The 25805-nt window shown below is 39.5% G+C and overlaps 1 protein-coding gene across 2 annotated transcripts; it reads left to right on the top strand.

The window, feature by feature from the left end:
* The first annotated feature begins 173 nt into the window (after positions 1–173).
* On the top strand, positions 174–23012 carry AIDA (axin interactor, dorsalization associated). 2 transcript variants are annotated; one of them, XM_014539928.1, is made up of 11 exons: positions 174–204; positions 3965–4034; positions 9408–9461; positions 9905–9959; positions 13996–14082; positions 14764–14827; positions 14983–15089; positions 15931–16053; positions 18018–18140; positions 20965–21082; positions 21209–23012. In XM_014539928.1, the coding sequence occupies exons 1-11, from the start codon at positions 194–196 to the stop codon at positions 21303–21305; spliced, it is 909 nt and encodes a 302-aa protein (XP_014395414.1). In that variant the 5' UTR covers positions 174–193; the 3' UTR covers positions 21306–23012. The 2 variants fall into 2 exon arrangements, with proteins under 2 accessions (XP_014395414.1, XP_014395415.1); XM_014539929.1 differs by lacking the exon at positions 13996–14082.
* Positions 23013–25805: the final 2793 nt, after the last annotated feature.

The following is a 25805-nucleotide window of genomic DNA, read 5'->3' as shown; positions in this document are numbered from 1 at the left end:
AGAGAGGAAGGGAGAGAGAGAGAGAAACATCAATCCTGAGAGAGAATCATTGATCGGCTGCTTCCTGCACACCCTCCACTGGGGATCAAGTCCACAACCCAGGCATATGCCCTTGACCGGAATCGAACTCGGGACCCCTCAGTGTGCAGGTCGATGCTCCATCCACTGAGCCAAACCGACCAAGGCGGCAGCAATGTTTTTAAGGTCATGCTCCATACAGGAGCGAATTTATGGGAGGGGGGTGCTTGAGGAAAGGATGATCATGTTTAGTATTACCATAATGTGAGATACTGTAGCGTAAACAATTTCATCACTCAACAATTGAGAGCTAGGGGAATAAAGACCAGTATGATTTGATTTCCACCATTAAATTGACTAATTGGAGGATTTCAGAGTGAATTGGGTATTGCTATTACAGAAGCATGAAAAGAAAGTGCTATCGCATTGCTCACTATTTCCTGAAGATTCTGATTTACGACTTTTGTACTTTTTTCTGGAACACTTTTTCTGTCCACCCCCACCCGCTCTACTCAGTCTTGCACAGTCTACCCCACCAATCCTACTTAAATGTTTCCATTGCAATTGGCACCATCTAAAATACATTATACTTTATATATTTGTTTGATGTAGTCTCTCTCCCCACTTGAATGTAAGCTCTTTGAGGGCAGGATATCCAAGCTATACAAGTGTCCAGAGTAGTGCTAGGCTATCACAAATAATTGCTTAGTCAGATATTAGATAATTATCGTATTCTGTTGAATGGATGGATTTAGTAGTATGCTGTGGGAACATTAGAGAGTTGATGCCAAAATACTGTTGGAAGATTTAAACAAATTATATGGCAAATCCCTAACTTAGGGTAGAGTGGTATAGAGTCTCTTGCTCAGAATCAGATATTTCACAAACCAAATCTGAGGTCTTAGCCTAGCACGTGGATGCTCAGTAAATATTTGTTAAAGTGAATGGGTGAGTTTGAAGACTGAATAATACCTGTTGTTAATCACCTTTACTATTTCTTACATCAGTGCTACTCAGGTGTGGTCCACAGATCGGTGCTGGTCTGCAATGAGATAAATAAAGGAATTGAGATTTAAGATTTAGAAACTATAGCAATTTAACATCTGCATGATCATTTTTATTTTATAGAAGTACTAGAGGCTCGGTGCACGAAATTCGTGCACTGGTAGGGTCCCTAGCCGCTGCCGGCTGCTGGCCAGGGCCTCCCTCCCTTCCCCCGGCGGCCCTGTCCCCTGGTTGAACTCCCGGTTGAGGGGACAGAGTTGGGGGAAAGAACTGGTCCTTCACTATAGACAGTTTGAGAAGTGCTGATTTCTGTCACAGATTGCTGTCAGTCAACTACTTGTTTATGTGTTTAAAGTATAATTAAAACTCCCCTTTGAGAATAGTCCTGATTTATCTGTAGGAAGCATTGTAAGGTGAGTTTATTCTCTAGAGAAGAATATTTGATAGATTTCTCACCACTACTAACAGAACAGCAACTCTTGCACCTTGCTTGTCTGATATCCAAAAGCATGTGGATTTTCCCTCAAGGGACACAATCATGTCTCACTTTGCCTTCAAATGGTAAAATCATTTATGGATTTAGAAAATATATTTGCCTAGGTTTTTAAAAAGTTTAGAATAACTACAGTGGGGCCTTGACTTACAAGTGTCCCGACTAACGAGTTTTTCGAGATATGAGCCATCTCTCGGCTGATTTTTTGCTTGTTGTTGCGAGCTAAAATTCGGGTTACGAGCCAGCTTCAGATACCCCACCGCTAGTTGGCGCAGCGAACGTCACAGTGAACGCCACAACAGCAGCCCGGCATCACGTGTCTCACTCGTTCACTTTTTGATTTGACATACGAGTAATCTGAGTTACGAGCTCCATCACGGAACGAATTAAACTCGTAAGTCAAGGCCCCACTGTATTGAGGTTTAATTTCTATACCACGAGTTCACTCATTTTACATAAGCAATTAAATGAATTTTTAGTAAATTTACCAAGGTGGGTAACCATCACTACAATAAAGTTTATAACATCGTCATCACCCCGAAAAGACCCCTTGTGCCCATTTGCAGTCACTTTATATTCCTACCAAACCCCAGGCAACTGCTCATCTATATTCTGTCTCTAAAGATTTGTCTTATCTGGACATTTCATGTAAATTGAGTCATGTGATATGTGATCTCTGTGGCTTCTTTGATTTAGCATAATGTTTTTGAGGTTCATCCATGTTGTGGCATGTATCACTACTTCATTCTTCTTAATGCCAAATAATATTCCATTGAATGGATATACTCTTTTTTGTTTACCCCATTCATCAATGGGTGGACATCTGGGGTATTTCCACTTTGGGGATGTTATGCATAATACTGATGCTGTAAGCATTCGTGTACAGGTTTTTTGTGTGAATATATGTTTTCAGTCTTTGGGAATATACCCAAGATTTTGAAATTGCTGGGTTATATGTAACGCTGTGCTTAACTTTTTGAGGAATTACCAAAGTGATTTCTACAGTGACTGTACCATCCTACCAGCAATATATGAGGGTTCTAATTTCTCCACATCCTTGCCTACACTGTTATTTTTTTTTTCTCTCTTTTTGAAAATTATACCCATCCTAGTGGGTGTGACATGGTATCTCATTATGGTTTTGATTTGTATTTCCCTAGTGACTAATGGTAAGATCGATATTCATTGCTTATTGGTCATTTTTGTATCTTCTTTGGAGAAAAGTCTGTTCAAATTCTTTGCCCAATTTTTAAGTTGAGTTATTTGTCTTTTGATTCTTTAGTTGTTAAAAGTCAATCCTGTGTTTTTGCTGCCTCAGAGATCGCTTTGGATCTTCACTGTTGAGCTGTACTGGTAGCACAGCTCCATCCTTGAAAATTCACCCAAGGCCTAGCTGCTATTTTTAATTTTGATGATAATTGGGCAGACAATGATTTTCATGGCTGACTGGTGGAGTTTTCTTTTATTTTCCATGAAAAAATGTTTTCAAAAGTATAATTTGGTTGGGTATTACCACTTTGGCATGGCTGTAATGTGGACTCATCTTACCAGCAAATTAACAATAGACTGGAGAAGTGTCTCTGGTTGGTACTGTTAATGGTGCTCACTGGAAGTTTTAAGCAGAATCTGGACAACTGCTTATTGGCTTGTTACAGAAGAAATGTATGCGTCTAAAGAAAGTTAGATTAGATGCCACTTGAGATTCTTTCCAGCTCTAAGATTCTGTTTTTACTGTCTAGAGCTCAAAATTGTCCCAGTGAAATGCTCTGAAAAGTATATCGTATTTTCATTGTCATTGTATAAAGAGTTTGATTCTAAAGATAATGTAGCCAAACCGGTTTGGCTCAGTGGATAGAGCGTCGGCCTGCGGACTGAAAGGTCCCAGGTTCGATTCCGGTCAAGGGCATGTACCTTGGTTGCAGGCACATCCCCAGTAGGAGGTGTGCGGGAGGCAGCTGGTCGATGTTTCTCTCTCATCGATGTTTCTAACTCTCTATCCCTCTCCCTTCCTCTCTGTAAAAAATCAATAAAAAATATTAAAAAAAAATAAAGATAATGTACATTTATACTTTGAAACCAGAACATAGATTATTGTACTTCACTGTCTGTTTTTTAAAAAATTGAAATTGTGCCCTGGCCAGTGTGGCTTAATTGGTTGGGCAGCATCCCATGCACCAAATGGTTGCTGGTTCAATTCCTGGTTAGGGCACATGCCCCTGTTGTAGGCTCGAGCCCCAGTAGGGGGCATGCAGGAGGTAGCCAATTGATGTTTCACTCTCACATAAAGGTTTCTCTCTCTCCCCTTCCCTTCCTCTCTCTCTAAAAATGTATAAATAAGTAAATAAAATATTTTTAAGAATAAAAGATTGAAGTTGCTTCACGTTGTTGCACTTGAGATACTTTGCTTTCCTTCAATTCTAAAGAATATATATGTTTTTCTTCTTACAGATTAGCGAGACATCTACAAAAAGAGGCCCAAGCTCAACACAATAATTCTGAATTCACAGAAGAACAAAAGGTATCATAAAATAATTGCCAGATATGTCAAATTCCAAATGCACAGGGTTCCGTCTTTTGATTTCATTAAGCAAAAACAAAACACAAAACTGTTATACAAAGAACAATACTGATTATGCTTTACTGAACATTATGATCACGTGAGATACCACGTGATTTGCCACTTGGTGAATTTCTTCATGAATTTCTTTACTTAGCCATTTAGACTTTGTTTATCTTTAGTGGAGATCATCGGCACATTGATTGGGAGGGAAGTCCATAAACTGGAGTTTGATTATGAGTAATTGTATCTTATTTTTAACTGTGAACTTCTCTACCTCCTTTCAAAACAAAACAGACACTCCCCCCAAAAAGTCACCACTGAAAAAATTAGTTCAATAGTTTCGGATAAGATTCTGTTGGCAAAATAAATGCATAAGATTGCAAAATGTTTCATTGGTGCTCTTTCTCCTTGAATTAAAATTTTAATGTGTCATGTTCATTCCTTTTACTGTTAGAGATGATGAAAAATAGGATGCTTTAAGAAGCTTTACTTTAAAGAGTGAGATGAAATGGGAAGAAACAATTCCCATTTTTTCCTGGCTCAGAGTATCTAATGTAAAATCAAATTTTAATCTCATAGATAAAGAAAAAAGAGTTGTGTCAGTTTTTCCTTCATCTCTTAAGAAAACACATTGTGAAAACTATGGTGACTTAATTTGCTTGAATTCTTTTTTTGTGCAAAGAGTGGGAGTGGGAGTGATTTTTTTTTTTTTTTGTAGACTTTTTAAGAAAGCTGAAACAAATTTATTTTGGTCCTTAGGCCTTGTATTCATTTGAGTGTTATTTATAGGAGTTTGGAAAGGAAAAAACCCCTGAAGATTTTGATTAGCCGTATTTCTTACACAAGATAGTATATTTGCATTTTTAAAATATTTAGGATCTACATTATCTAATGTACTTTTTTTGTGTTGAAAAAGAAAAAATACATTGCTACAATTTAAAAGTGTACTGTTCTCTTTTTCTTAATAATTATTGATACCCACAATAGATTTAGCATATTTAGGATTTGAGCCCTGGAAAATAATTACCATCAAGGAAATGATTGGTTTGCTTAAGGTAGCAGTTCTCAACCTGTGGGTCGTGACCCCTTTGGGGGTCGAACGACCCTTTCACAGGGGTCGCCTAAGACCATTGGAAAACACATATATAATTTCATATTATTTTTGTGATTAATCACTATGCTTTAATTATGTTCAATTTGTAACAATGAAAATACATCCTGCATATCAGATATGTACATGACGATTCATAACAGTAGCAAAATTACAGGTATGAAGGAGCAATGAAAGTAATTTTACGGTTGGGAGTCACCACAACATGAGGAACCTGTATTAAAGGGTCGCGGCATTAGGAAGGTTGAGAACCAATGGCTTAAGGAAAGGAACAAATACTATATGCTTTATCACCTCTATAGCATTTGTGAAAACTATCTAGGAATTGATTAGGAAGTGATCAGCTGGTTTCACATATTGAGAATTAAATGACTGCCATATTTTATTTTTATTTTTCATTTTTTTAAATTGATTTTTAGAGAGAGAGAAAGAGAGAGGGAGAGAGAGAAACATTGATGTGAGAGCAAAACATCGATCCCCTGTCTCCTGTGCACTCCCTACTGTGGATCAGGCCCAAAACCCAGACATGTGCCCTGACCGGGAATTGAACTGACAACCTTTTGGTGCACAGGAAGCTTTCAAAAATATTTGATGAATAAATGCTTCATTATTAATCTTAGGTTATTGATATTTATTCACATATGATTATTATTTTAAGGTAAGAGAAATCCTAATTTTTGAGAGCATAACTTATATACATCTCTACAGTATTTATTTTAAGTCCAAAGCACTCTAAAACAGAACTACTGATCCCTCAAAACTTTACTAATTGGTGATAAAATATTCATAGGGATTTTCTAATCATAATATCCACAAAGACTTCCGGTGGAAAGTAAGAAAATTTGTGATTCTTATTTGATCCTCCCTCATGATTAGTTGACTTGGCTTTCTATTCCCAATAGTTTTGTCATAACAACTGGGTTTAATAGCCAAAGAATCACTGCCAAAAGCTTTCATTCCATTAAGTTCCCTACTTTGGTGTCGTACATTTTCTCATGTAAGTTTCTGGGCAGAATAGAACATCATGTCTCATGATGCTTAGAAAGTCTTTTCCTGTTTTGAATCAAATTTGGTGATAATGAGAATTCTAGCACTAATGCTTGTATTATATTTTATAGGCATCCCCTTTCTACTGCCTCGCCCTTCTCTTCCTCCCTTCCCAGCCTCCCCCTAGCTAGAGAGTAGATGACCAGCTGTTTAAATCTAAAAAATTAAATCTGGATTGAGACTATACTACTTCCACTATGTGTATTTTTAAAACCTATTTAAATTGACTACATTTTAGCAAAATTAATGTAGCTCTTTAATTGTCTAGTTTTTATTCCATCTTTTTCTTTGTAACTGCTCTTTTTGGAGTTGTCAATTTCCCTAGCAACAATCAACTAAAATAGCCAATATTCTGAAAATGAGGGCATTAGCATTTCTATATCATATCAGGCATGAGCAATTAATTTGAATGAAGGCTGATAATTTAAATGTTTCTAAATTTAAACTTCACTTACCCTCAGTGCACATTACTTACTCTGGCACAAGTGGCCTGTGCTTGTCAGTCATTTTTGTGTCCATTTGTTTCTAGGAAAGGTGAAACAATTACAGTAGCAAGCACTTGATTTTGACACCAATAAATCCAACATGTTTTAAAAGTCATTGTTACATCTGAAAATGATAGTGTTTCACTCGTTTTTTAATACTGATGTTGGGTGTGGTCCCTTAAAATAGTTATGAATAATGCCTATTGGTATTTTGCCATAGTTCAGTAGATTCCGGCTGAAAAGTTGTTGCTTCTGCTTAACTTGAAGAAATGTTCATTTTAAAATAGGTTTATTAGTAGACTCATAGTTGTGAAACTACATTTTACTTTAAAAGTTAAAAGTATCAAATCAAATGGATTTTAGAGTAAAGAAGGAAAAGGAATTAAATAATATTTTTAAGACTTGCTCATTGATATATCTCACTTAATACAGACAAAACCCCTTTTAAAAGAACATTTTTGAAAGAACAGAAAGTATGGTCAAATGGTATTAAAATAAATGTATTGCTTTTTTATATTTTGTATAGAAAAAATTTGATGTGCAGGGCAACTTACTTAACCTCTGTTTAATTTTCACATCTATAAAATGACTGTCTCTAACTGATAGAATTATAGTGAAGATTAAATGAATTAAAGCTTATAAATCACTTAGGAGAGCTTGTCAGTAAGTGCTCTATAATTGTTAACCATTAATTACTGCTCCTATATTATTATATTTATGTTTAACATTATTTATTAGTTTTGTCAGAGTTGAGTGGTATATTTGAATAACAATGATTAGATTTTATTTAGAAAAGACTCACTGATTTCTATCCAAAAGCTATTTGAGCCCTAACCGGTTTGGCTCAGTGGATAGAGCGTCGACCTGCGGACTGAAAGGTCCCAGGTTCGATTCCGGTCAAGGGCATGTACCTTGGTTGCGGGCACATCCCCAGTAGGGGGTGTGCAGGAGGCAGCTGATCGATGTTTCTCTCTCATCGGTGTTTCTAACTCTCTATCCCTCTCCCTTTCTCTCTGTAAAAATCAATAAAATATATTTAAAAATGTCTTTATAAAAAAAAGCTATTTGAGATGTTATATAAGTCTGTCTTGAATCCTTTTGTGCTTAACATATTTAAATGGAATCTTTAAATGTAAATTTTCAGAATGAAATTGGGTATTTTCTAAACTCTTATGTTGGGATTAAAAGGAATGTTTAGATTGTGGAGGTAATTAAATATGGTTACTTGTGCATTAGCCAAGAGTCACATCTTGCTCGGTAGTGGTTTATTTTGTGAGTTGCTGTGCCAGCTTTTATTATTGATATAAAAATTGCAATAATACACACTAGCCTAAGCTCTGGGGCCAGGATGATACTTGTCACTCCTCTTTGCTCCTCATTATCTTGCAGAGAAAGCTGACAAAAGAGAAAACTGCCATATTTAACAAACATTTATACATTTAGAAAAACATGTCATTTGTTTGCAAAATAGTTCATTGTGAAGGCACTGTAAATATTGTACAAAGGTACTTCAATTTTATGGTCTAGATTGATTTCTAATAAAAACTTAAGAAATGTCTTTTTTGGGAGAACTTGAAAGTATAGATGGGCATAATTTGGCTGCCTGCTCTTACAGATATTTCTTCTATGGGTGTCCATCTTTTCATAGCCACTATAGTCATTCATGTTTTTGTTTATTACCATTTACTTGGATACTTGAAATAACCCGACTGATCTTACCTTTAGTCTTTTACCTTTTCTACTTCATCCTATGGATTCTGTTGTCACAACAATCTTCTTAAAGGGCAAATCTGATTGTCATTCTGTGTTCAGAAACCTTCTGTGTAACTTACTGCTAAAGTAATGACAGATTCCTCAGCTAGTTATTGAAGGTCCCCTTCAGAATGACGCCCCCATCCCCAACACACACACACACACACACACACACCACACTTCAATTTAGTTGGGGACAAATGAATCATGACAATCTTCGAAGCTTTTTAGTTTTAAAAATCCTCCCAGTCACTGGAGCATGTGGTCTTGTCCCATTTCTTCAGAACATACAGTGGCTTACTCTGCTGAATCTTACAGAATCATGTGTCTCTTCTTTAGATTACAGCGATCCTGTACATGTCTTATCTTACACCATAGAAGCTGAGCTTATTAAGGTCAAGGACTATGCCCTGTCACTTAATATCCATTTTATAGCTCATATTATATAAAACAGACCTGACTGTACAACTTGCCACCCTTCATCACAGGTATTAATTTTGCTTAGTAGTGCCTATGTATTTAATTATGTAAGTCATGATTGGACTTAGTAAAAATTAAATTATATCATGCTAACTTTCAGATAGTTTTACTTTTAAATCTTTTAATGAATGTCAGGCTTTATGGAGAAAAAGAGAAGGCAGAGTTTGGAGGGAACAGGTTGGAGGTCCTATTCATTGCCCTTTAAATCATTTCATAAAGCTGCCGTCAAAGTAAACTTAATTTAACATTGGTGGTGGCACATTAGGTCTCCCTCATTCCAGCCCTTTGCTGCCTGTTTCTCTTCTTTAAAATCTGCAAGGTGCTAAAAAGAAAGAGAATTTAACTTATTTTTAGAAATTTTACATCCTTTATCAATAAAAATTAACTGGTGATTTTGACAACTACTAGTTCATGGTTATAATATTTGGTATTTATAGCTTTTTCTTTTTTCTACAGAAAACCATAGGCAAAATTGCAACATGCTTGGAATTACGAAGTGCAGCTTTACAGGTAAATAGGTTTTTGCCCCTCTTTCTGATATAAGGAAACCACCAACTGTTAGGTCTGCAAAGTTAAGGAAAAGAAATTATTATGAACTATTCTAATGAGACATTAGGCATGCCTACTAAGAGCAATATTGTCTCAGGAGGGTTTTATAGCAATAGGAATTCACGAGTTAAGCTCATATGAAAATATTTAGTTCATTTTTTTATAAACTAGAAATAAAAGATATAACTTTAATTTTTTTTCCTGTTATTGTTAGTCTGAATGTTCCCAAAATACAACAACCAACAAAAATCCGCTTCAGACTTGTCATTTTCTACTTTGAAAGCAAGAAATAGATTCATTTATTTTGGCTACTTTGGGACTATTTAGTTCTTGCCACTTAAAAGACATCGGGTATAATGAAATCTTTATAATAAAAAGCTGTAATATGCATATTTTGAATTCAGTCCACACAGTCCCAAGAAGAATTTAAACTGGAGGACCTGAAGAAGCTAGAACCAAGTAAGTTTTTCAGTGATACTTGTTTCAAAAAATATTCAATAGATATATTAAGATTATTTAACACAGCCCTGACTGGTTTGGCTCAGTGGCTAGAGCGTCGGCCTGTGCACTGGAGAGTCCTGGGTTCGATTCCAGTCAGGGGCGTGTGCCTTGGTTGCGGGCACATCCCCAGTGGGGAGTGTGCAGGAGGCGGCTGATCGATGTTTCTCTCTCATCCATGTTTCTAACTCTCTGTCCCTCTCCCTCCCTCTCTGTAAAAGATCAATAAAATATATATTTTTTAAAAAGATTATTTAGCATAAATGCTTATTTGATTTATTTCTGTTAATATCTTGTCCTGTGTGATTTTTTTTATGCTTTTATAATTCTTATTGTATTTATAGTAATTTTTATTTGGTTTACCTTCATTTAGAACAGTGATGGCGAACCTTTTGAGCTCAGTGTGTCAGCATTTTGAAAAACCCTAACTTAACTCTGGTGCCGTGTCACATATAGAAATTTTTTGATATTTGCAACCATAGTAAAACAAAGACTTATATTTTTGATATTTATTTTATATATTTAAATGCCATTTAAGCCCTGACCGGTTTGGCTCAGTGGATAGAGCATCGGCCTGCGGACTGAAGGGTCCCGGGTTCGATTCCGGTCAAGGGCATGTACCTAGGTTGCAGGCACATTCCTAGTAGGGGGTGTGCAGGAAGCAGCTAATCGATGTTTCTCTCTCATTGATGTTTCTAACTCTCTCTCCCTCTCCCTTCCTCTCTGTAAAAAATCAATAAAATATATTTTTAAAAAATAAATAAATGCCATTTAACAAAGAAAAATCAACCAAAAAAATGAGTTCCCGTGTCACCTCTGACACACGTGTCATAGGTTCGCCATCACTGATTTAGAAGATGAAAAATTTGATTCTAGGTTGTAATTGCCTCACCTATATGTTTTAGCCTTTATTTTGTTTTAATCACTGTAACAAGACTACAGTTACTTTGGTAAGCATTTGTAGTCATGCCTACTGGAGAATTTAAAATTATAGTCATTGATGTCCATTTATACCATGACATTCAAAGCTACAGTCCAGCTGTTTGAGCTGCTCTACAAAATATTTTTTTTTATTGTCCTCATTTTCTTTACCTTCTTGAAAGCTCTTTTGAAGTAAACAATTTCTTCAAATGTTTTGGTGGTTAGGATGCTGCTAAATAAAGCTTTTTTTGCTGGTTCAAATGAATGGTCTCTTAGAGAAAATGTTTGCGGTCTAGGCAAAGGCACAAGTATTGAATACCACCATAGTCAATATTAGGGTGCTTTCATCACCCCAGAAAAAAATTTTGTACCCAGTAGCATCCACCCATTTCGCCCAACTCCCCAATTCCCAGCCACTAGTTTAATTTCTGTCTCTAGATTTGCCTGTGTGGATATTGCTTATAAATGGAATCATATAATATATGGTCTTTAGTGACTGGCTATATATACTGTTGGTAGCTTTAATGGTTATTTAATGGTTATATAATGTTTCTAAAGAAAATTATAATCAATTTTTCAATGATAAGCATAATTAGGACTTTGGCTCCTTATTTAGTCACTATTTTCCATTACATTTTTGTTTTTGTTTTTTTAAAAAAATATATTTTATTGATTTTTTTTACAGAGAGGAAGGGAGGGAGATAGAGTCAGAAACATCGATGAGAGAGAAACATCGATCAGCTGCCTTCTGCACATCTCCTACTGGGGATGTGCCCGCAACCCAGGTACATGCCCTTGACCGGAATCGAACCTGGGACCCTTCAGTCCGTAGGCCGATGCTCCATCCACTGAGCCAAACCGGTTTCGGCAATTTTTGTTTGTTTGATGTGGTTTTTTTTCCAGTTTGTTTCCAAATAAAACTTTAAAATCAAATAGATATGTAGGATGACTGTAAACTGTTTATCCTTAGGTCTTTATTATCTCTCCCTCTAAACATGTCCAATTATTTCTCCTCTTGCCTGAAAGGATCTTTCATGGGTGACCATGGTTACCAATGTTTAGAGTAGCAGCTACCTAATAGCATTCGGGTAAATCCACGCAGTTGCAGTTTGCTAACTGACACGTGCCCATGACCTTACAGCTCATAAATGCCAGACCTGGTTTTTTTTGGTTTTGTTTAATCTTTATTGTTGAAAGTATTACAGAGGTCCCCTTTGTTTTTGTTTTTCCCCCATTCACCTGCTCCACCTCACACCCACCCCTCCCAAGCCTTCACCACACTATTCAGAACTTGGTATTGACCATGGCTCTAAGTGGCTCCAGAGCCTGTTTCCTCCACTGCACTCTATATTAATACCGGTAACGGGAGAATATCGACATCAATCCTAACTATCATAGTTCTCCTGTTCAAGCTCCTGGGAGCTTACTGACACACATATTAGAAGATTGGACCAAAATCTGCATTAGTCTTCTATTTCTTGTGTTTTTGTTTGCTTTTATTTTTTTAATAATTTATTTATTTATTTTTTTTTTTTTAAGATTCGGGGTAGGAATGGAAAGGAAAGATAGCATTATTGGGATTCATTCTGTTATATTTTGAATTTACATAGTTCTTTTCATGTGGACTTCTCCCTCCTTGGTACTTACTAGCTTTTCAGATGGCTTTGATTTGCTCTTGCCTCCTAAAGGAACGTCAGTGTGCATATTGTATCTCCGTAGGATATGCTCTGTAATTTTGATTTGATTAAAGCTAGGTACTTGTGAGTGAATTATTGTATCAGAATCATTTCCTACAAGTTGGTGTTTGATACATTTTAAGTTAAGTGTACTTAGTCCAACTAGCCTCTGCCTCTTCTAAGACTATAGGCAAAGGAAAATTAATGAATGACTATACCATGGGTCCTCAGACTTTTTAAACAGGGGCCCAGTTCACTGTCCCTCAGACCGTTGGAGGGCCGGACTATAGTTTTAAAAAAACTATGAACAAATTCCTATGCACACTGCACATATCTTACTTTGAAGTAAAAAAACAAAACGGGAACAAATACAATATTTGTATTTGCATGTGGCCCGTGGGCCGTAGTTTGAGGACCCCTGGACTATACCTTTCAATATGCGGACTTGGTTGCTTTATTTTGCTAATGTATTTTTCCTTCAGGGTTTTTAAATCTCTCGATAATCCTGTCTGAAATATACTAAAACTAAGATCTTGAAAGTGCTAGTCATTTAATTTTCTTATGTTAATCCTTAGTAATATCAACATATCACATTTCAAATCTCTGCCACTTCCCTTTCTTTAACCAATTCAGCTGTACAGTCCGTTCTATTCCTTGAACAAGTCAGACTCGTTCCTGCCTCAGAGCCTTTGTTGTTGCTCTCGCCTGTTCTCTAATACCTGGAAAGCCCTTGTCCCAGAGCTGCTTAGAGACGGTTCCTCTCATTCCAGGTCACAGCTCACACATCTCCTAACAAGTCAGTTGGGAAAGGCCTACCTTGCCACCTTAGCTGACGTTCTCTCCTCCACTTGCACGGGCTTCCTGTTTGCGGCCTTGATCACGCTAAGCGCAGTCTTACGTTACCTTGTTAAGTTGTTGGCTCATCTATTGTCTGCTTGTCCTCACTGTGGCCTAAGATCCATATGTGAGAGCAAGAAACCTCTGTCTTCATCACTGCCGTATCTCACACATCATGGGACACTGTGGACATTCAAGGCACATTTGTTGAGAAGAAGAGAGTGAGAGGAAGGATAAGGGTGAGAGCTGGAGGGAGGGAGAGAGAGAGAGAGAATGAGAATGAATGAGAACCTAGACACAAGTCTCAGATTTCTCTCTCACTGAAGGACTTAGTAGGGGCGCTCTATTAGAAGAAGTCTGGTAAACACAGCTCACTCCTGTTGAAGTCATATAATTGTAGTCTGTGCACTGGGATTTCCTCCTTTGAGATGACAATACGCCATACCTATGTTAGCTTTAAGCTGCAGGACTCCAAAATTAGGCTGAATAAGATGAATGTAAAGTCCTGGGAACTTTTTGGATTGCCCAGTTAATGCCGTTACTTTACCTTCATATAATTGCAGGTAATTACTGGAAACCCATAAGGCTAGATATGAAGCACATGCTTATAGCACCTCTCCAACGTAGGCAGAAGAGTAGAACTCCTCTCTGTAAGTTTACATGCCAGAATGTAATCATTGAGCACAGCCATAGTCCAGGAGGTGGTGCCAGAGCGTGTGGTTTCAGACTTCCCTTGAGGATAAGTCTTTCTTTATGTTTGTGTGCATGTATGTTATGTATATGTATGTATGTAATAACCTTTATCATAAATGATAATGTTTATGTGTATGTGTATAATATGTGTGTATACAGTAAACTTTATATATGAACATTATAACCAGATTTACCAAACTTTACCAGTTTCATGTAGTTGAGGGGAAATCTAATGACATAGACTAAGACGTGTTCATCTACCTCTGATTGGTCATCTTTGATGTCAGTCTTTGAATGTCATGCTCCAGGAAGGAGGCATTACTTGTCTGTTCCCATGTCTCACCTGGGACTTTGTGCACAGAACTATTTGGGGGTTTGTTTTCCATGGGGCTTGGAGGCGCTGGAACTTACCCTCTCCTTAGAGATCTGACAGAGCTTTGAAATTATCAGTGGCTGGAGCATCCTACGGAGATTGCCATTTGCTAAGACCTCTAAGTCCTCGGACAAATACACGATAAGATTGGCCATTTTCAAAAATTATTACTTTGCAGAGAAAATTGATTAAAAACAGTCATTGGTGGTAAAATTTTAAATTTGATTCATAGAAGAATTCATGTTCCTTTCTCTTTTTATTCTAGTCCTAAAGAATATTCTTACCTATAACAAAGAATTCCCATTTGACGTTCAGCCTGTCCCCTTAAGGTAAAGTAAATACGCACCCATATTTGTTTTCTTATTTTACACCTATTTGTGTCAACATTGTTTATATCAGCATCTTACCTGGGAATGAGCAGCTGGGAGGCTTCCCTAGAATACTTGGTTTTGTACTCATTCTATGTCTGTCCTTTTGCATGTAGAAGAATTTTAGCACCTGGTGAAGAAGAGAATTTGGAATTTGAAGAAGATGAGGAAGAGGGTGGTGCTGGAGCAGGGTCTCCTGATTCCTTTCCTGCTAGAGTTCCCGGTGGGTATCTTTGTTTTAAAATAGTCATAACTTAATCCCAGGTCAGGGTGATAGGAACTGATTTTGGTTCTCGCTAGTGGGGAGTAAGGCATCTCCAGAGCCCGTGTCAGTCTGAAGCAAACGTTTATGGCCATGTTATTGGCAGGAGCTATTTTGGAAGTGTGGTCTGAAAGTATCTTACTGTGTCGGGGGCCCCAAGACCACCCTCAGGTTTGGTAATTCGCTAGGAGGACTCAGCATACAGTTGTACTCACAGCTATAATGTATTGCAGTGAGAAAAATACAAGAACAGAACCAGCAAAGGGAAAAGGTATGCCAGCAAGTAGGGAAGCCAGGCGCAAGCTTCCGGGAGTCCTCCCTGTAGAGTCGAGTTGTGATTAATTCCCCCAGCGACAAATGGGGGCAGCACACGGAGATGTGTTCTGTCGGCCAGCACAGTGGGGACTCAGTGCCCGAGCTGGTACTGGGGCTGATCACTTAGCCACCCTCTGCCGAGCACTGGCCAAAGTCCTTCCTCCCAGAGGAAAGCAGGTACTCAACATAGACCGCCTTGTTTGCCCGGACAGCTTAGGCACAGTGGCTGTTCTTATCAGGGGCTGTGGGGACCCTCCCCAAATCCAAGTTCCCAGACATGTGCCCAGGGCTGACCTTGCAAGCAGGCCTTTCCCAGAGTAACAGTCTCGGTCCAGCTCTGTTCACTCTTTCCTGTGCACTGTCGTGGTACTTGTGATTTTACGCCTGGACCTGGGGGGTGGGGGTAGGTAGGAAAGCAAATAACATAAAATATTGACTCTGAAATTACCAGTGGAGCTCATTTTTATTGCTGTTTCTCTGTTACCAGGTACTTTATTACCGAGGTTGCCGTCGGAACCAGGAATGACGTTACTAACGATCCGAATTGAGAAGATCGGTCTGAAAGATGCCGGGCAGTGCATTGACCCCTATATCACAGTCAGTGTGAAGGGTAAATAACTGTGCCTACATGTTTTCCCTCTGGTGACTTTTATAAAATGTTTCTCATTAGGATAAATGGGGGCGGCGGGACTCTCGTGTCTATGACAGCTCAGTTTTCATTCATTCTACAGTGAGGCAAGATCCCCGAGAAGAGGGCATCATTCCTTCTCCGAACATTTCTGAGAGATTTACTAAAAGCATTTTCCTATTATAACTTACACTCATGTTTGCTTTCGAGGTTTTTTTCCTATGTCTTTTATTAAAATTCCATCAAGGGTGCTGCCTAGACATATATACTGTCTTCACGGCAAAGACATCTTTCAGGAAACAGGTTTAAAAAATGTCCCCCACCTCCCAAGGGTGTGTGGTTCCCTTTGCACAGCCGTGCTCTCCGGTCCCCTGGTGCCTCCATGCGAGGCCCTCTCGTTCCTGTCCGGGAGAGCCGTGCCCAGGTGGGCAAGAGTCAGGGCGTCGATGAATCATCCGTGGAGAAGGGAAACAGGACATATCCGTAAACATCCACACCCAGAACGCAGTCCTGGGGGACGCTAAAAAGTGGCGTGTTTCTTGTCCTGAACTATGTTACCAAGGTTATTAAACACGGTTAGTCTTAGAATTTGTTTTTTAACCATCCAATGATTGATGCCTTGAAAACAACTTTTTCTGTCTTTGGTTTAAGAGGGGAACCACAGCGGTTGAGTTCTTTTGTTGCATCGCCACGCATTTTATGCAGAACTTTATTGTAAAGCACTCTGTGGCCTTTTAAAAATAATGACTGAGTGATTGAGAATGAAGTTGTCATACAGTTATTCAGAAATGACAACACAGTTAATCCAACCCACAGTTAATCTGCAGTTTGAGGCAAATCAGTGAAACAGATCTGGACTGCAATGAATTGGAGGGAGCTTTCACCAATGGCAGAAATAACTTCAGACCCATGTGGGTTCATTAGTACCAAATAAAAGAAAAAGGAACTCGGCCACGGAGGAAAATTGTGACATGGAGAAACCATGATCCACAGCACTAGTGCGGTGCTGCCTTATCTCCTGATGTGCAGTTATCAAGTCCACGGTCGACTGGAAAGCATTTGTGCCCGACACTGTTCATAGGCCCTTAGCAAAGCTGCATGTCTCATTTGGGAATATACACGGTAAAACACACAATGTCATGATACCGTGATAGCTATTATGTTACCTGTGCATACACCTTGGACTGAACTATGTTTTTGTGTAAATATCTTTAGGAACTGAAATAATTAAATGTGCTAAATCGTTTTAAGTCCCTTAAGATGGGTCTGTGGAATAAAACACCGAGGAGTCCTTAAGCGAGTCCCCATTGAATTTGATTAAACTGGAAGATTCCCGGCTCCAGGAAATTAAAACCATGCTCCATACATAGTGCACCATCTGGCTGTTGTAAATCAGGTTATGTTACAGCAAATGGAACCAGAATGTATGTTATATACATGCAAAAGCATTCACGTATGGAGAGGTTTCATGGGCAGCTTTCATGTCCGATTGGTCCTCCGACTTGAATAGAACAGGGGAATTCTGATAGAGGTCAGTTCACAGGCCCTCCCATGCCATGCACTTGATCAGGTGGGAGGTAGGGATATTATTCACATTCCGAAGTGTTATTGCTCACAGGAACATAATGGCCTGTTCCCTGGGGAAGACACACAATGCTCCTTCACCTCTGAACTATAGGATTACATTGTGTGCTCTCCAAGCCTCCTCAGGTACCCAGTCACGGCAAGGCTTCCTCTGCTGGTCCCTGAGGTCCCCCCCTCGCTCCTCAGCTCCCTCCACATACCTCTGGAGACCACAGGTCTTCCTTCGGTGGCCGCCCACACCAGGTGGGAGCTCCCGTTAGCTGGGGGTCTGCCGGCCTCTAGGAAACAGAATCCCGGGGGTTCCTGTGTGTTTGAGTCTGTGCATTTGAAGGCTGCTGAGCAGAAACTCTTTTCCTCTCTAGATCTGAACGGCATAGATTTAACTCCTGTGCAAGATACTCCTGTGGCTTCCCGAAAAGAAGATACATACGTTCACTTTAACGTGGACATTGAGCTCCAGAAGCATGTTGAAAAATTAACCAAAGGTGTGTAATCGTCAGTAACTGACCCCTTGTGCTCAGAGTTCTCCTCTTGTTCATGTGTGTGGGCCTGGTGGACCTAGCAGCGTTGGAAAAAGTAAATGTCACATCGTGTTTATGGAATTGAATGAGATATGTATTTATATTTAAACGTGGGAATCGGGAATTGTGTTATCTAGTTGTATAATAAATAACACATAATAAAGCAGTCTTCCATAGTAAAATCTTACCATCCTTAACAACAGAATAGAATAAAAGCTTTCTCATACTGAAGGGCTGGGGAAGCAGGGCTCTGTGAAGATTAAGGCTCTAGTAGCTGAAAGAAACATTTTTTCCAGCTGAATCTATTGGGCAGACAGACCCTGTCGTTTGCGTTAGTTGGCAGGAGGATGGGAAAGGACACAAGCAAATGATTAAAAAGGTGAAGTCACGTTTCCAAGTTGCATGGTTCTTGGGAGGAAACGTTTCTCTTGCCTTTGTCCACCGGATGCCAGTGTTCTCTGAACAGAAGATTCGGAGCCCCTTTACCACCGGAGATTCAGTTGTGTTTTCGATGTTCAAGCCCCGGGGGAGGATCGCACAAGACACACATGTGCCGCCCTGACCGGCTTGGCTCAGTGGATAGAGCGTCGGCCTGCCGACTGAAGGGTCCCGGGTTCGATTCCTGTCAAGGGCATGTACCTGGTTGCGGGGCTCATCCCCGGTGGGGGGCGTGCAGGAGGCAGCTGGTCGATGTTTCTCTCTCATCGATGTTTCTGACTCTCTATCCCTCTCCCTTCCTCTCTGTAAAAAATCAATAAAATATATTAAAAAATAAAAAAAGACACACATGTGCCTCTGGAACAGTTGCCACATCCCTAACACAGCGGTCGCCAACCTTTCACACCTCACCGACCACCAGTGGCTGGCGACCGCTGCTCTAAAAGATTTGATCTTTTCCTTCTCAAATCGGGTGCTGCTGTTCCTGTGTCCTAAAGGACGGTCCTGCCCGGCTGGTGTGGCTCAGTGGTGGATTGTCGATCTATGAACCCCAGGAGGTTGCAGTTCGATTTCCAGTCAGGACATGTGTCCTGGTTGTGGGCTCCATCCCCAGTGTGGGGCGATCTCCAGTGTGGGGTGTGCAGGAGGCAGCTGATCAATGATTCTCTCTCATCATTGATGATTTTGTCTCCCTTCCTCTCTGAAATCAATAAAAATATTTTTAAAAATAAAAGACTTGTCCTGCAGTGCTCCCGTTAGACTAGAGGGTGAGTCTCTGAGTGAACAGCTTCCTGGTGAGATGCAAATGCTTGGGCCCTCCAGAGTTTGAGAATCGCTGTGTTAGCAGCATAAGTAGGTAGGACGTGCTTAAGAAATAATGTCCACGAAATGTCCGTGTGAAGTGTGCCTTCTGCAGGAAAATACAACAAAACTTTGTTTTCCATTTTACTCCATTGCTCTGAGAAATGTTTCTGATGTGGGGTGAGGGGGCGTGTTTCACGGGCTATTTGATTATGTTTGTTTTATTGGGCCGTGTTCTTGACGACTTGACTTGCAGGGTGTTAAAAATAGGACTGTATTCAGAAGTTGACTCCATTCATTTTTCCCAGGTCAAGGGCATGTACCTTGGTTGCGGGCTCATCCCCGGTGGGGGGCGTGCAGGAGGCAGCTGGTCGATGTTTCTCTCTCATCGATGTTTCTGACTCTCTATCCCTCTCCCTTCCTCTCTGTAAAAAATCAATAAAATATATTAAAAAATAAAAAAAGACACACATGTGCCTCTGGAACAGTTGCCACATCCCTAACACAGCGGTCGCCAACCTTTCACACCTCACCGACCACCAGTGGCTGGCGACCGCTGCTCTAAAAGATTTGATCTTTTCCTTCTCAAATCGGGTGCTGCTGTTCCTGTGTCCTAAAGGACGGTCCTGCCCGGCTGGTGTGGCTCAGTGGTGGATTGTCGATCTATGAACCCCAGGAGGTTGCAGTTCGATTTCCAGTCAGGACATGTGTCCTGGTTGTGGGCTCCATCCCCAGTGTGGGGCGATCTCCAGTGTGGGGTGTGCAGGAGGCAGCTGATCAATGATTCTCTCTCATCATTGATGATTTTGTCTCCCTTCCTCTCTGAAATCAATAAAAATATTTTTAAAAATAAAAGACTTGTCCTGCAGTGCTCCCGTTAGACTAGAGGGTGAGTCTCTGAGTGAACAGCTTCCTGGTGAGATGCAAATGCTTGGGCCCTCCAGAGTTTGAGAATCGCTGTGTTAGCAGCATAAGTAGGTAGGACGTGCTTAAGAAATAATGTCCACGAAATGTCCGTGTGAAGTGTGCCTTCTGCAGGAAAATACAACAAAACTTTGTTTTCCATTTTACTCCATTGCTCTGAGAAATGTTTCTGATGTGGGGTGAGGGGGCGTGTTTCACGGGCTATTTGATTATGTTTGTTTTATTGGGCCGTGTTCTTGACGACTTGACTTGCAGGGTGTTAAAAATAGGACTGTATTCAGAAGTTGACTCCATTCATTTTTCCCAGCTTTGAATTCGTTATGTACAGTGACTCTAGTTTGAACTGATATTAATACTAATGAATATGCTGTACTTTCTTCACGTTTACAAGCATGTCAGCTCATCTTCCTAGGCTATTCTCATTTCACGGGTCGTTCTTCGATCAGTCTGGCTCAGAAATTTTGCTAGAGTTTGGAGTGACAGCCACAGACATACCATCAGACCGTATAGCAAAGGTTGCTTTATAAAATTATGCCAGTTGCTTGTTCATATGCTTCTGGTGATCAAAGACAATGTATTGACGAGAATGGTGCTGTCCCTGGCTAATGCTTTTTCCATCTCTTAGGTGCAGCTATCTTCTTTGAATTCAAACACTACAAACCTAAAAAAAGGTTTACCAGTACCAAGTGTTTCGCCTTCATGGAGATGGATGAGATTAAACCTGGGCCCATTGTAATAGAACTGTAAGTGATGCGCGTATGGAATCAGTACTAATGGAATGGTGACTAGTATTTCTTCTTAGTATGTGACCTTGAAATAGATCGATTATCAAAGTATTTTAAACAATGGTTTTTCTATTGTGGTTACAGATACAAGAAACCCACTGATTTTAAAAGAAAGAAATTGCAATTATTGACCAAGAAACCACTTTATCTTCATCTACATCAAACTTTGCACAAGGAATGACCCTGCCATGAGTAACCTGGAACTTCTGTGAATTCTACCACTCACTAGAACCATCGTAGCTCTGTAGAATCCTCTCCCTTCAGCAGGCAGGAAGCAGGCCGTGCCAGGCCAGCGGGCCAGAGGGAGCCCACTGCAAAGCTGCAGCACAGAACCCATGTCCAGCACGTCACTGACATGTCAGACTCCTTTGGATACAGGCTTATTGTAGGTTTTGAAACATGTTTTTACTTTTTTATTGAGTGTGCAGTTAATATTCTCCTTTCTAATTGACCACTACTGCCCTGCTTCCTGGAACAACACTATTGTGGGTAGGATGTGCTCATCTTCAAACTTACTACAGCAATAAGAATGTACTAGAGTTTACACGTCTATTCCCTTCTGCTCCACTGCGCTCTTTTGGTTTTTTGAATCAAGGTCAAACTTTGGGCCGATGTGGGTAGGATAGTGTGGAACTGCTTTGGAGAGTTTGGACCAGCTATGCTGTCCCAGAAGTAAATTTCTAGGCTGCTGCTGGAAGGTGGCCTAAGTTCACCTGATCTCATCCTTCTCCTGCGTAGAGTGTGCCTTGGCCAGATCAGTACCCGTATGGGAGTGTTCCCAGGTTGTAGCTGTGATTTCCCCAGAGGACAAGATTGTTTCAGAAAGTGAGCATATTTTTAGTCGTGTTGATTTGCTCTTCTTCTACATCATATTGTTATTCATTCTGATAGTGATTCTAGGGTTAGCGCGGAACCATCTCAGAATAATTACCAATTTTTAGGTGGGTTAATAATGTCTTCTAAATCATGTAATCTAAACATAATTTGAGTCAGATGCTAACGAGATACTGCAGGAATAACTGCTGGTTTTCTGACAACTGATTGTGAAACCTGCATACCTCTTACAGCGACAAGTATGCGAAATTTAGAGATACTCTATTTTTTTTAATTTTTTTTTTTTTTTACATAGGTACATAGGATTGCCATTTATTTCCTGTTTAGATATATCACCATTCATCCATATGGAAATATGCAGGTCATTAACTTGTTATAATTTGACTATTTACATTATTTTTTACTTAATGGGGCATAAATAAAACTTTCATAGTATACACGAGGCGCCTGTTTGATACACAGAACATTAAATCGGGGCGGGCTTTCTGTAGAGCCCACATGTTTCATGTCACTACTTTCCATGACCAGTGCTGGCCCGCGGGGAATGTGGTGCAGTACTTGGCCTGTTGTTAAACTAGTGTAATAACCTGTCATACTGTTCAGTGGGTTTGCTTTTTAAAATAAGTAACCACAATTAAGTTGTCCCAGCCCTTGCACTTCAAGAGATTTAATCTTTCATTTGTCCGTTGGGTCAATTCTGTTTACTGAGATAGATGTCGGAAACTTTAGGAGCCTGAAAGAATTCTCAGCCAGGTTTAGTCTGGTCTCTCATCTTGATCAGATTAATTTCAAAATGGTTCCGTCCACAATAGCTGGAGGGGATGAGGAATTGCCTTAAATAACTTCGTTGTTCACTCAACTCTTAGACTGTGAGTTGTCAGCCCCCCAGACTGTAAGCTCCTTAAGGGGCAAGAACCACACTTCCTCCCGTCATGTAAACTGAGGTAGGGGCAGCGCTCCGTACCCTGCTGGACTCAGGACCTTTTGTTTGATGTTGCTGACAAGACCTAAAAAATTCTCTCTCCAAAAACCTATTAAAATGTAGCAAAACCGACATATTGTTCTTTCTCTTTTCTCACAGACCGTAAGACATGTATATCAAAGTGTTAATTTATATGAAGCATCTGCTACTGTTCACGAAGTATGTTTTATATGAACTACACATGCCTTTCAGCAGTATTAAAGAAGCTTAAATTGAACACTGTGTCAGTAGCTTAGCTTTAATTCAGAACTGAATGAAATAACAAAGCAAGTGATTGTCTTGAAGCAGTAGACACAGAATACTCCACATCCCACAGTAAATTATTTAAATTCACTTTCAAATGAAAAAAAAAAGTCAGCCATTGAACAATAACCACAACTGTAGAAATGCTTTCTGGCCGAAACATTGCTGCTTCATAAATGAGATGATTTTTAAAACCACACCCAGACACACAATGACTGGAGACGGCTTCTGCAATAGATGTGACTTTCGAGGTGGCCGAGTGTGACGTAACTGAGGGATGGTCCCCTGCCCTTCCTGGATATTGGCAGCTTGCCTGGCTCCACTGCCAAAGTGATGCCAGCAGAGGGCTGAGAGGCGGCATCCTGGCGGGGGCAGAGGTGCTCAGGTTGGTGACAAGGGAATTCTCTACAGCTTACTGACTTTCCAGTAAGATAAGGTAAATACCCCAAAAAGCTTTAGGGGCACAAAGACTCCAGCTTAGATTGATTTTAAAATAGGTTTAATTTACTTTTCCTACTTGATTGTCTTCCTAGCTGGTATAATCTACATTTAAATGCTATTTAAAAATAGAAATTATATACCAATCAGAAAGGATATGTGCACCCCTATGTTTATAGCAGCACAATTCACCATAGCTAAGATCTGGAAACAGCCTAAGTGCCCATCAGTAGATGAATGGATTAGAAAACTGTGGTACATCTACACGATGGAATACTATGCTGCTGTAAAAAAGAAGGAACTCTTACCATTTGCAACAGCATGGATGGAACTGGAAAGCATTATGCTAAGTGAAATAAGCCAGTCAATGAAGGAAAAATACCACATGATCTCACACATTCATGGATAATAGAGACCATTACAAACTCTTGAACAATAATAGATACAGAGGCAGAGCTGCCTCAAACAGATTGTCAAACTGCAGCGGGAAGGCTGGGGAGGGTTGGGGGGCAGGAGGGAAGGGGGTAAGAGATCAACCGAACATATGTAATACCCTTTGTAATACTTTTAGCAAAAAAAAAAAAATAGAAATTATATTAACTTCATCATTATTTTATGTCCTAAAAGAGATTGAAATATTCTATTTGTGATTTACTCTTATTTTACATGGTTAAAAAAATAACTTCTGCTGTTAACTATGGAGTTCTTCTCAAATTTCTTCTATTCTTGATATTAAGTGGGAGGGCCTATTGATGGAATTCTTTTGCTGAAGATATGTTGCTTATGAATTTTGAAAGGGTTATCTTCTTTCAAAGGTGCTTATCTTTCTAAAGTGGTATATGCGTTAGTGGTTTAGTATGAAGGAAGATTTGGTTTCACAGTGAGGCTTTTGCTTTCTGTAATCGGGTGTTCTTAGTGGAGTAAATGTCGTAACAATGACAGGTCCTAGTGTAGGTAATATATTTGCTGAAGATATGTTGCTTATGAATTTTGAAAGGGTTATCTTCTTTCAAAGGTGCTTATCTTTCTAAAGTGGTATATGCGTTAGTGGTTTAGTATGAAGGAAGATTTGGTTTCACAGTGAGGCTTTTGCTTTCTGTAATCGGGTGTTCTTAGTGGAGTAAATGTCGTAACAATGACAGGCCCTGGTGTAGGTCATATATCATAGACCTTCAGAGAACTGGAGAGTATAGTCAAAAAGTTAACAGGGATATCAGCTTTTTATCATTTTGATTTAATCTAAATCTTAAACTTCTTAAAATATACTATTAAGTTACTATAATTTAAAGGGTCTAAAGAGTTGGTTCTTAAGAAACATTGTTTTAAAACCATGGTGTAGTCCTGGCCAGTGTGGCTCCGTTGGTTGGAGCATCATCCCATACACTGAAAGGTGCAGGTTTGATTCCTGGTCAGGCCACAAACACAGGTTGTGGGTTCAATCCCTTGTCGGGGTATGAACAGGAGGCAACCGATTGATGTTTCTCACATCAATGTTTCTCTCTCTCTCTCTCTCTCTCTCTCTCTCTCCCTTTCTCTACAATTTCAATAAGAAATTAAAATTTAAAATAAATAAATCCATGGTGTAGTAAGAGTACTTTTTAAGTATGGTGTAACCCCAAATTCTTAGATATACTGATTTTTAAATACAAATGCCAACATTCAAATATTAACTGTGGAGAAGAATCAGTCAACAAAAAGAATTGAGGTCAGCCCATGGTTGCTGACCTAGGGCATGTTACAAGCCTTCCAATCTTAAATCATTCTTTCTCATAGTATTCTACTCTTCTGATGGTTTTTGCCATATTCATTGAAAATCATAGGCAAGGTATGGGAGAAATAATAGACTTTACTTTTTTTAATAAAAGAAATTTCCTTTTATGGTCACAAGACACGGCTTTCATTTTCTGTTGTGCACCCTTTTTTAAAAAAAAAAAATCTATTTTTATTTATTTCAGAGAAGGGAGAGAGAGAGATAGAAACATCAATGATGAGAGAATCATCGATCAGCTGCCTCCTGCACGCCCCACACTGAAGATTGAGCCTTCAACCTGGGCATGTGCCCTGACCAGGAATTGGACCTTGACTTCCTGGGTCACAGGTCAATGCTCAACCACTGAACCAAACCAGTGGGCTTCTGTTGTGCACCCTTAATGCACAAATGGCAAAAGCAACAGAACATCAGGT

Source organism: Myotis brandtii, unplaced genomic scaffold, assembly GCF_000412655.1.
Source record: "Myotis brandtii unplaced genomic scaffold, ASM41265v1 scaffold231, whole genome shotgun sequence".
Lineage (NCBI taxonomy): Eukaryota > Metazoa > Chordata > Mammalia > Chiroptera > Vespertilionidae > Myotis > Myotis brandtii.
The sequence above is the reverse complement of the archived record's forward strand: the minus strand, read 5'-3'. Positions and strand labels throughout refer to the sequence as shown.

Bases quoted from the DNA above. Each gene is read 5' to 3' on its own strand.
- AIDA (XM_014539928.1), top strand. The intron at 4,035-9,407 runs GTATCATAAAAT...TTTTTTCTACAG, and splicing joins AATTCACAGAAGAACAAAAG to AAAACCATAGGCAAAATTGC. The intron at 18,141-20,964 runs GTGTGTAATCGT...TCCATCTCTTAG, and splicing joins TGTTGAAAAATTAACCAAAG to GTGCAGCTATCTTCTTTGAA.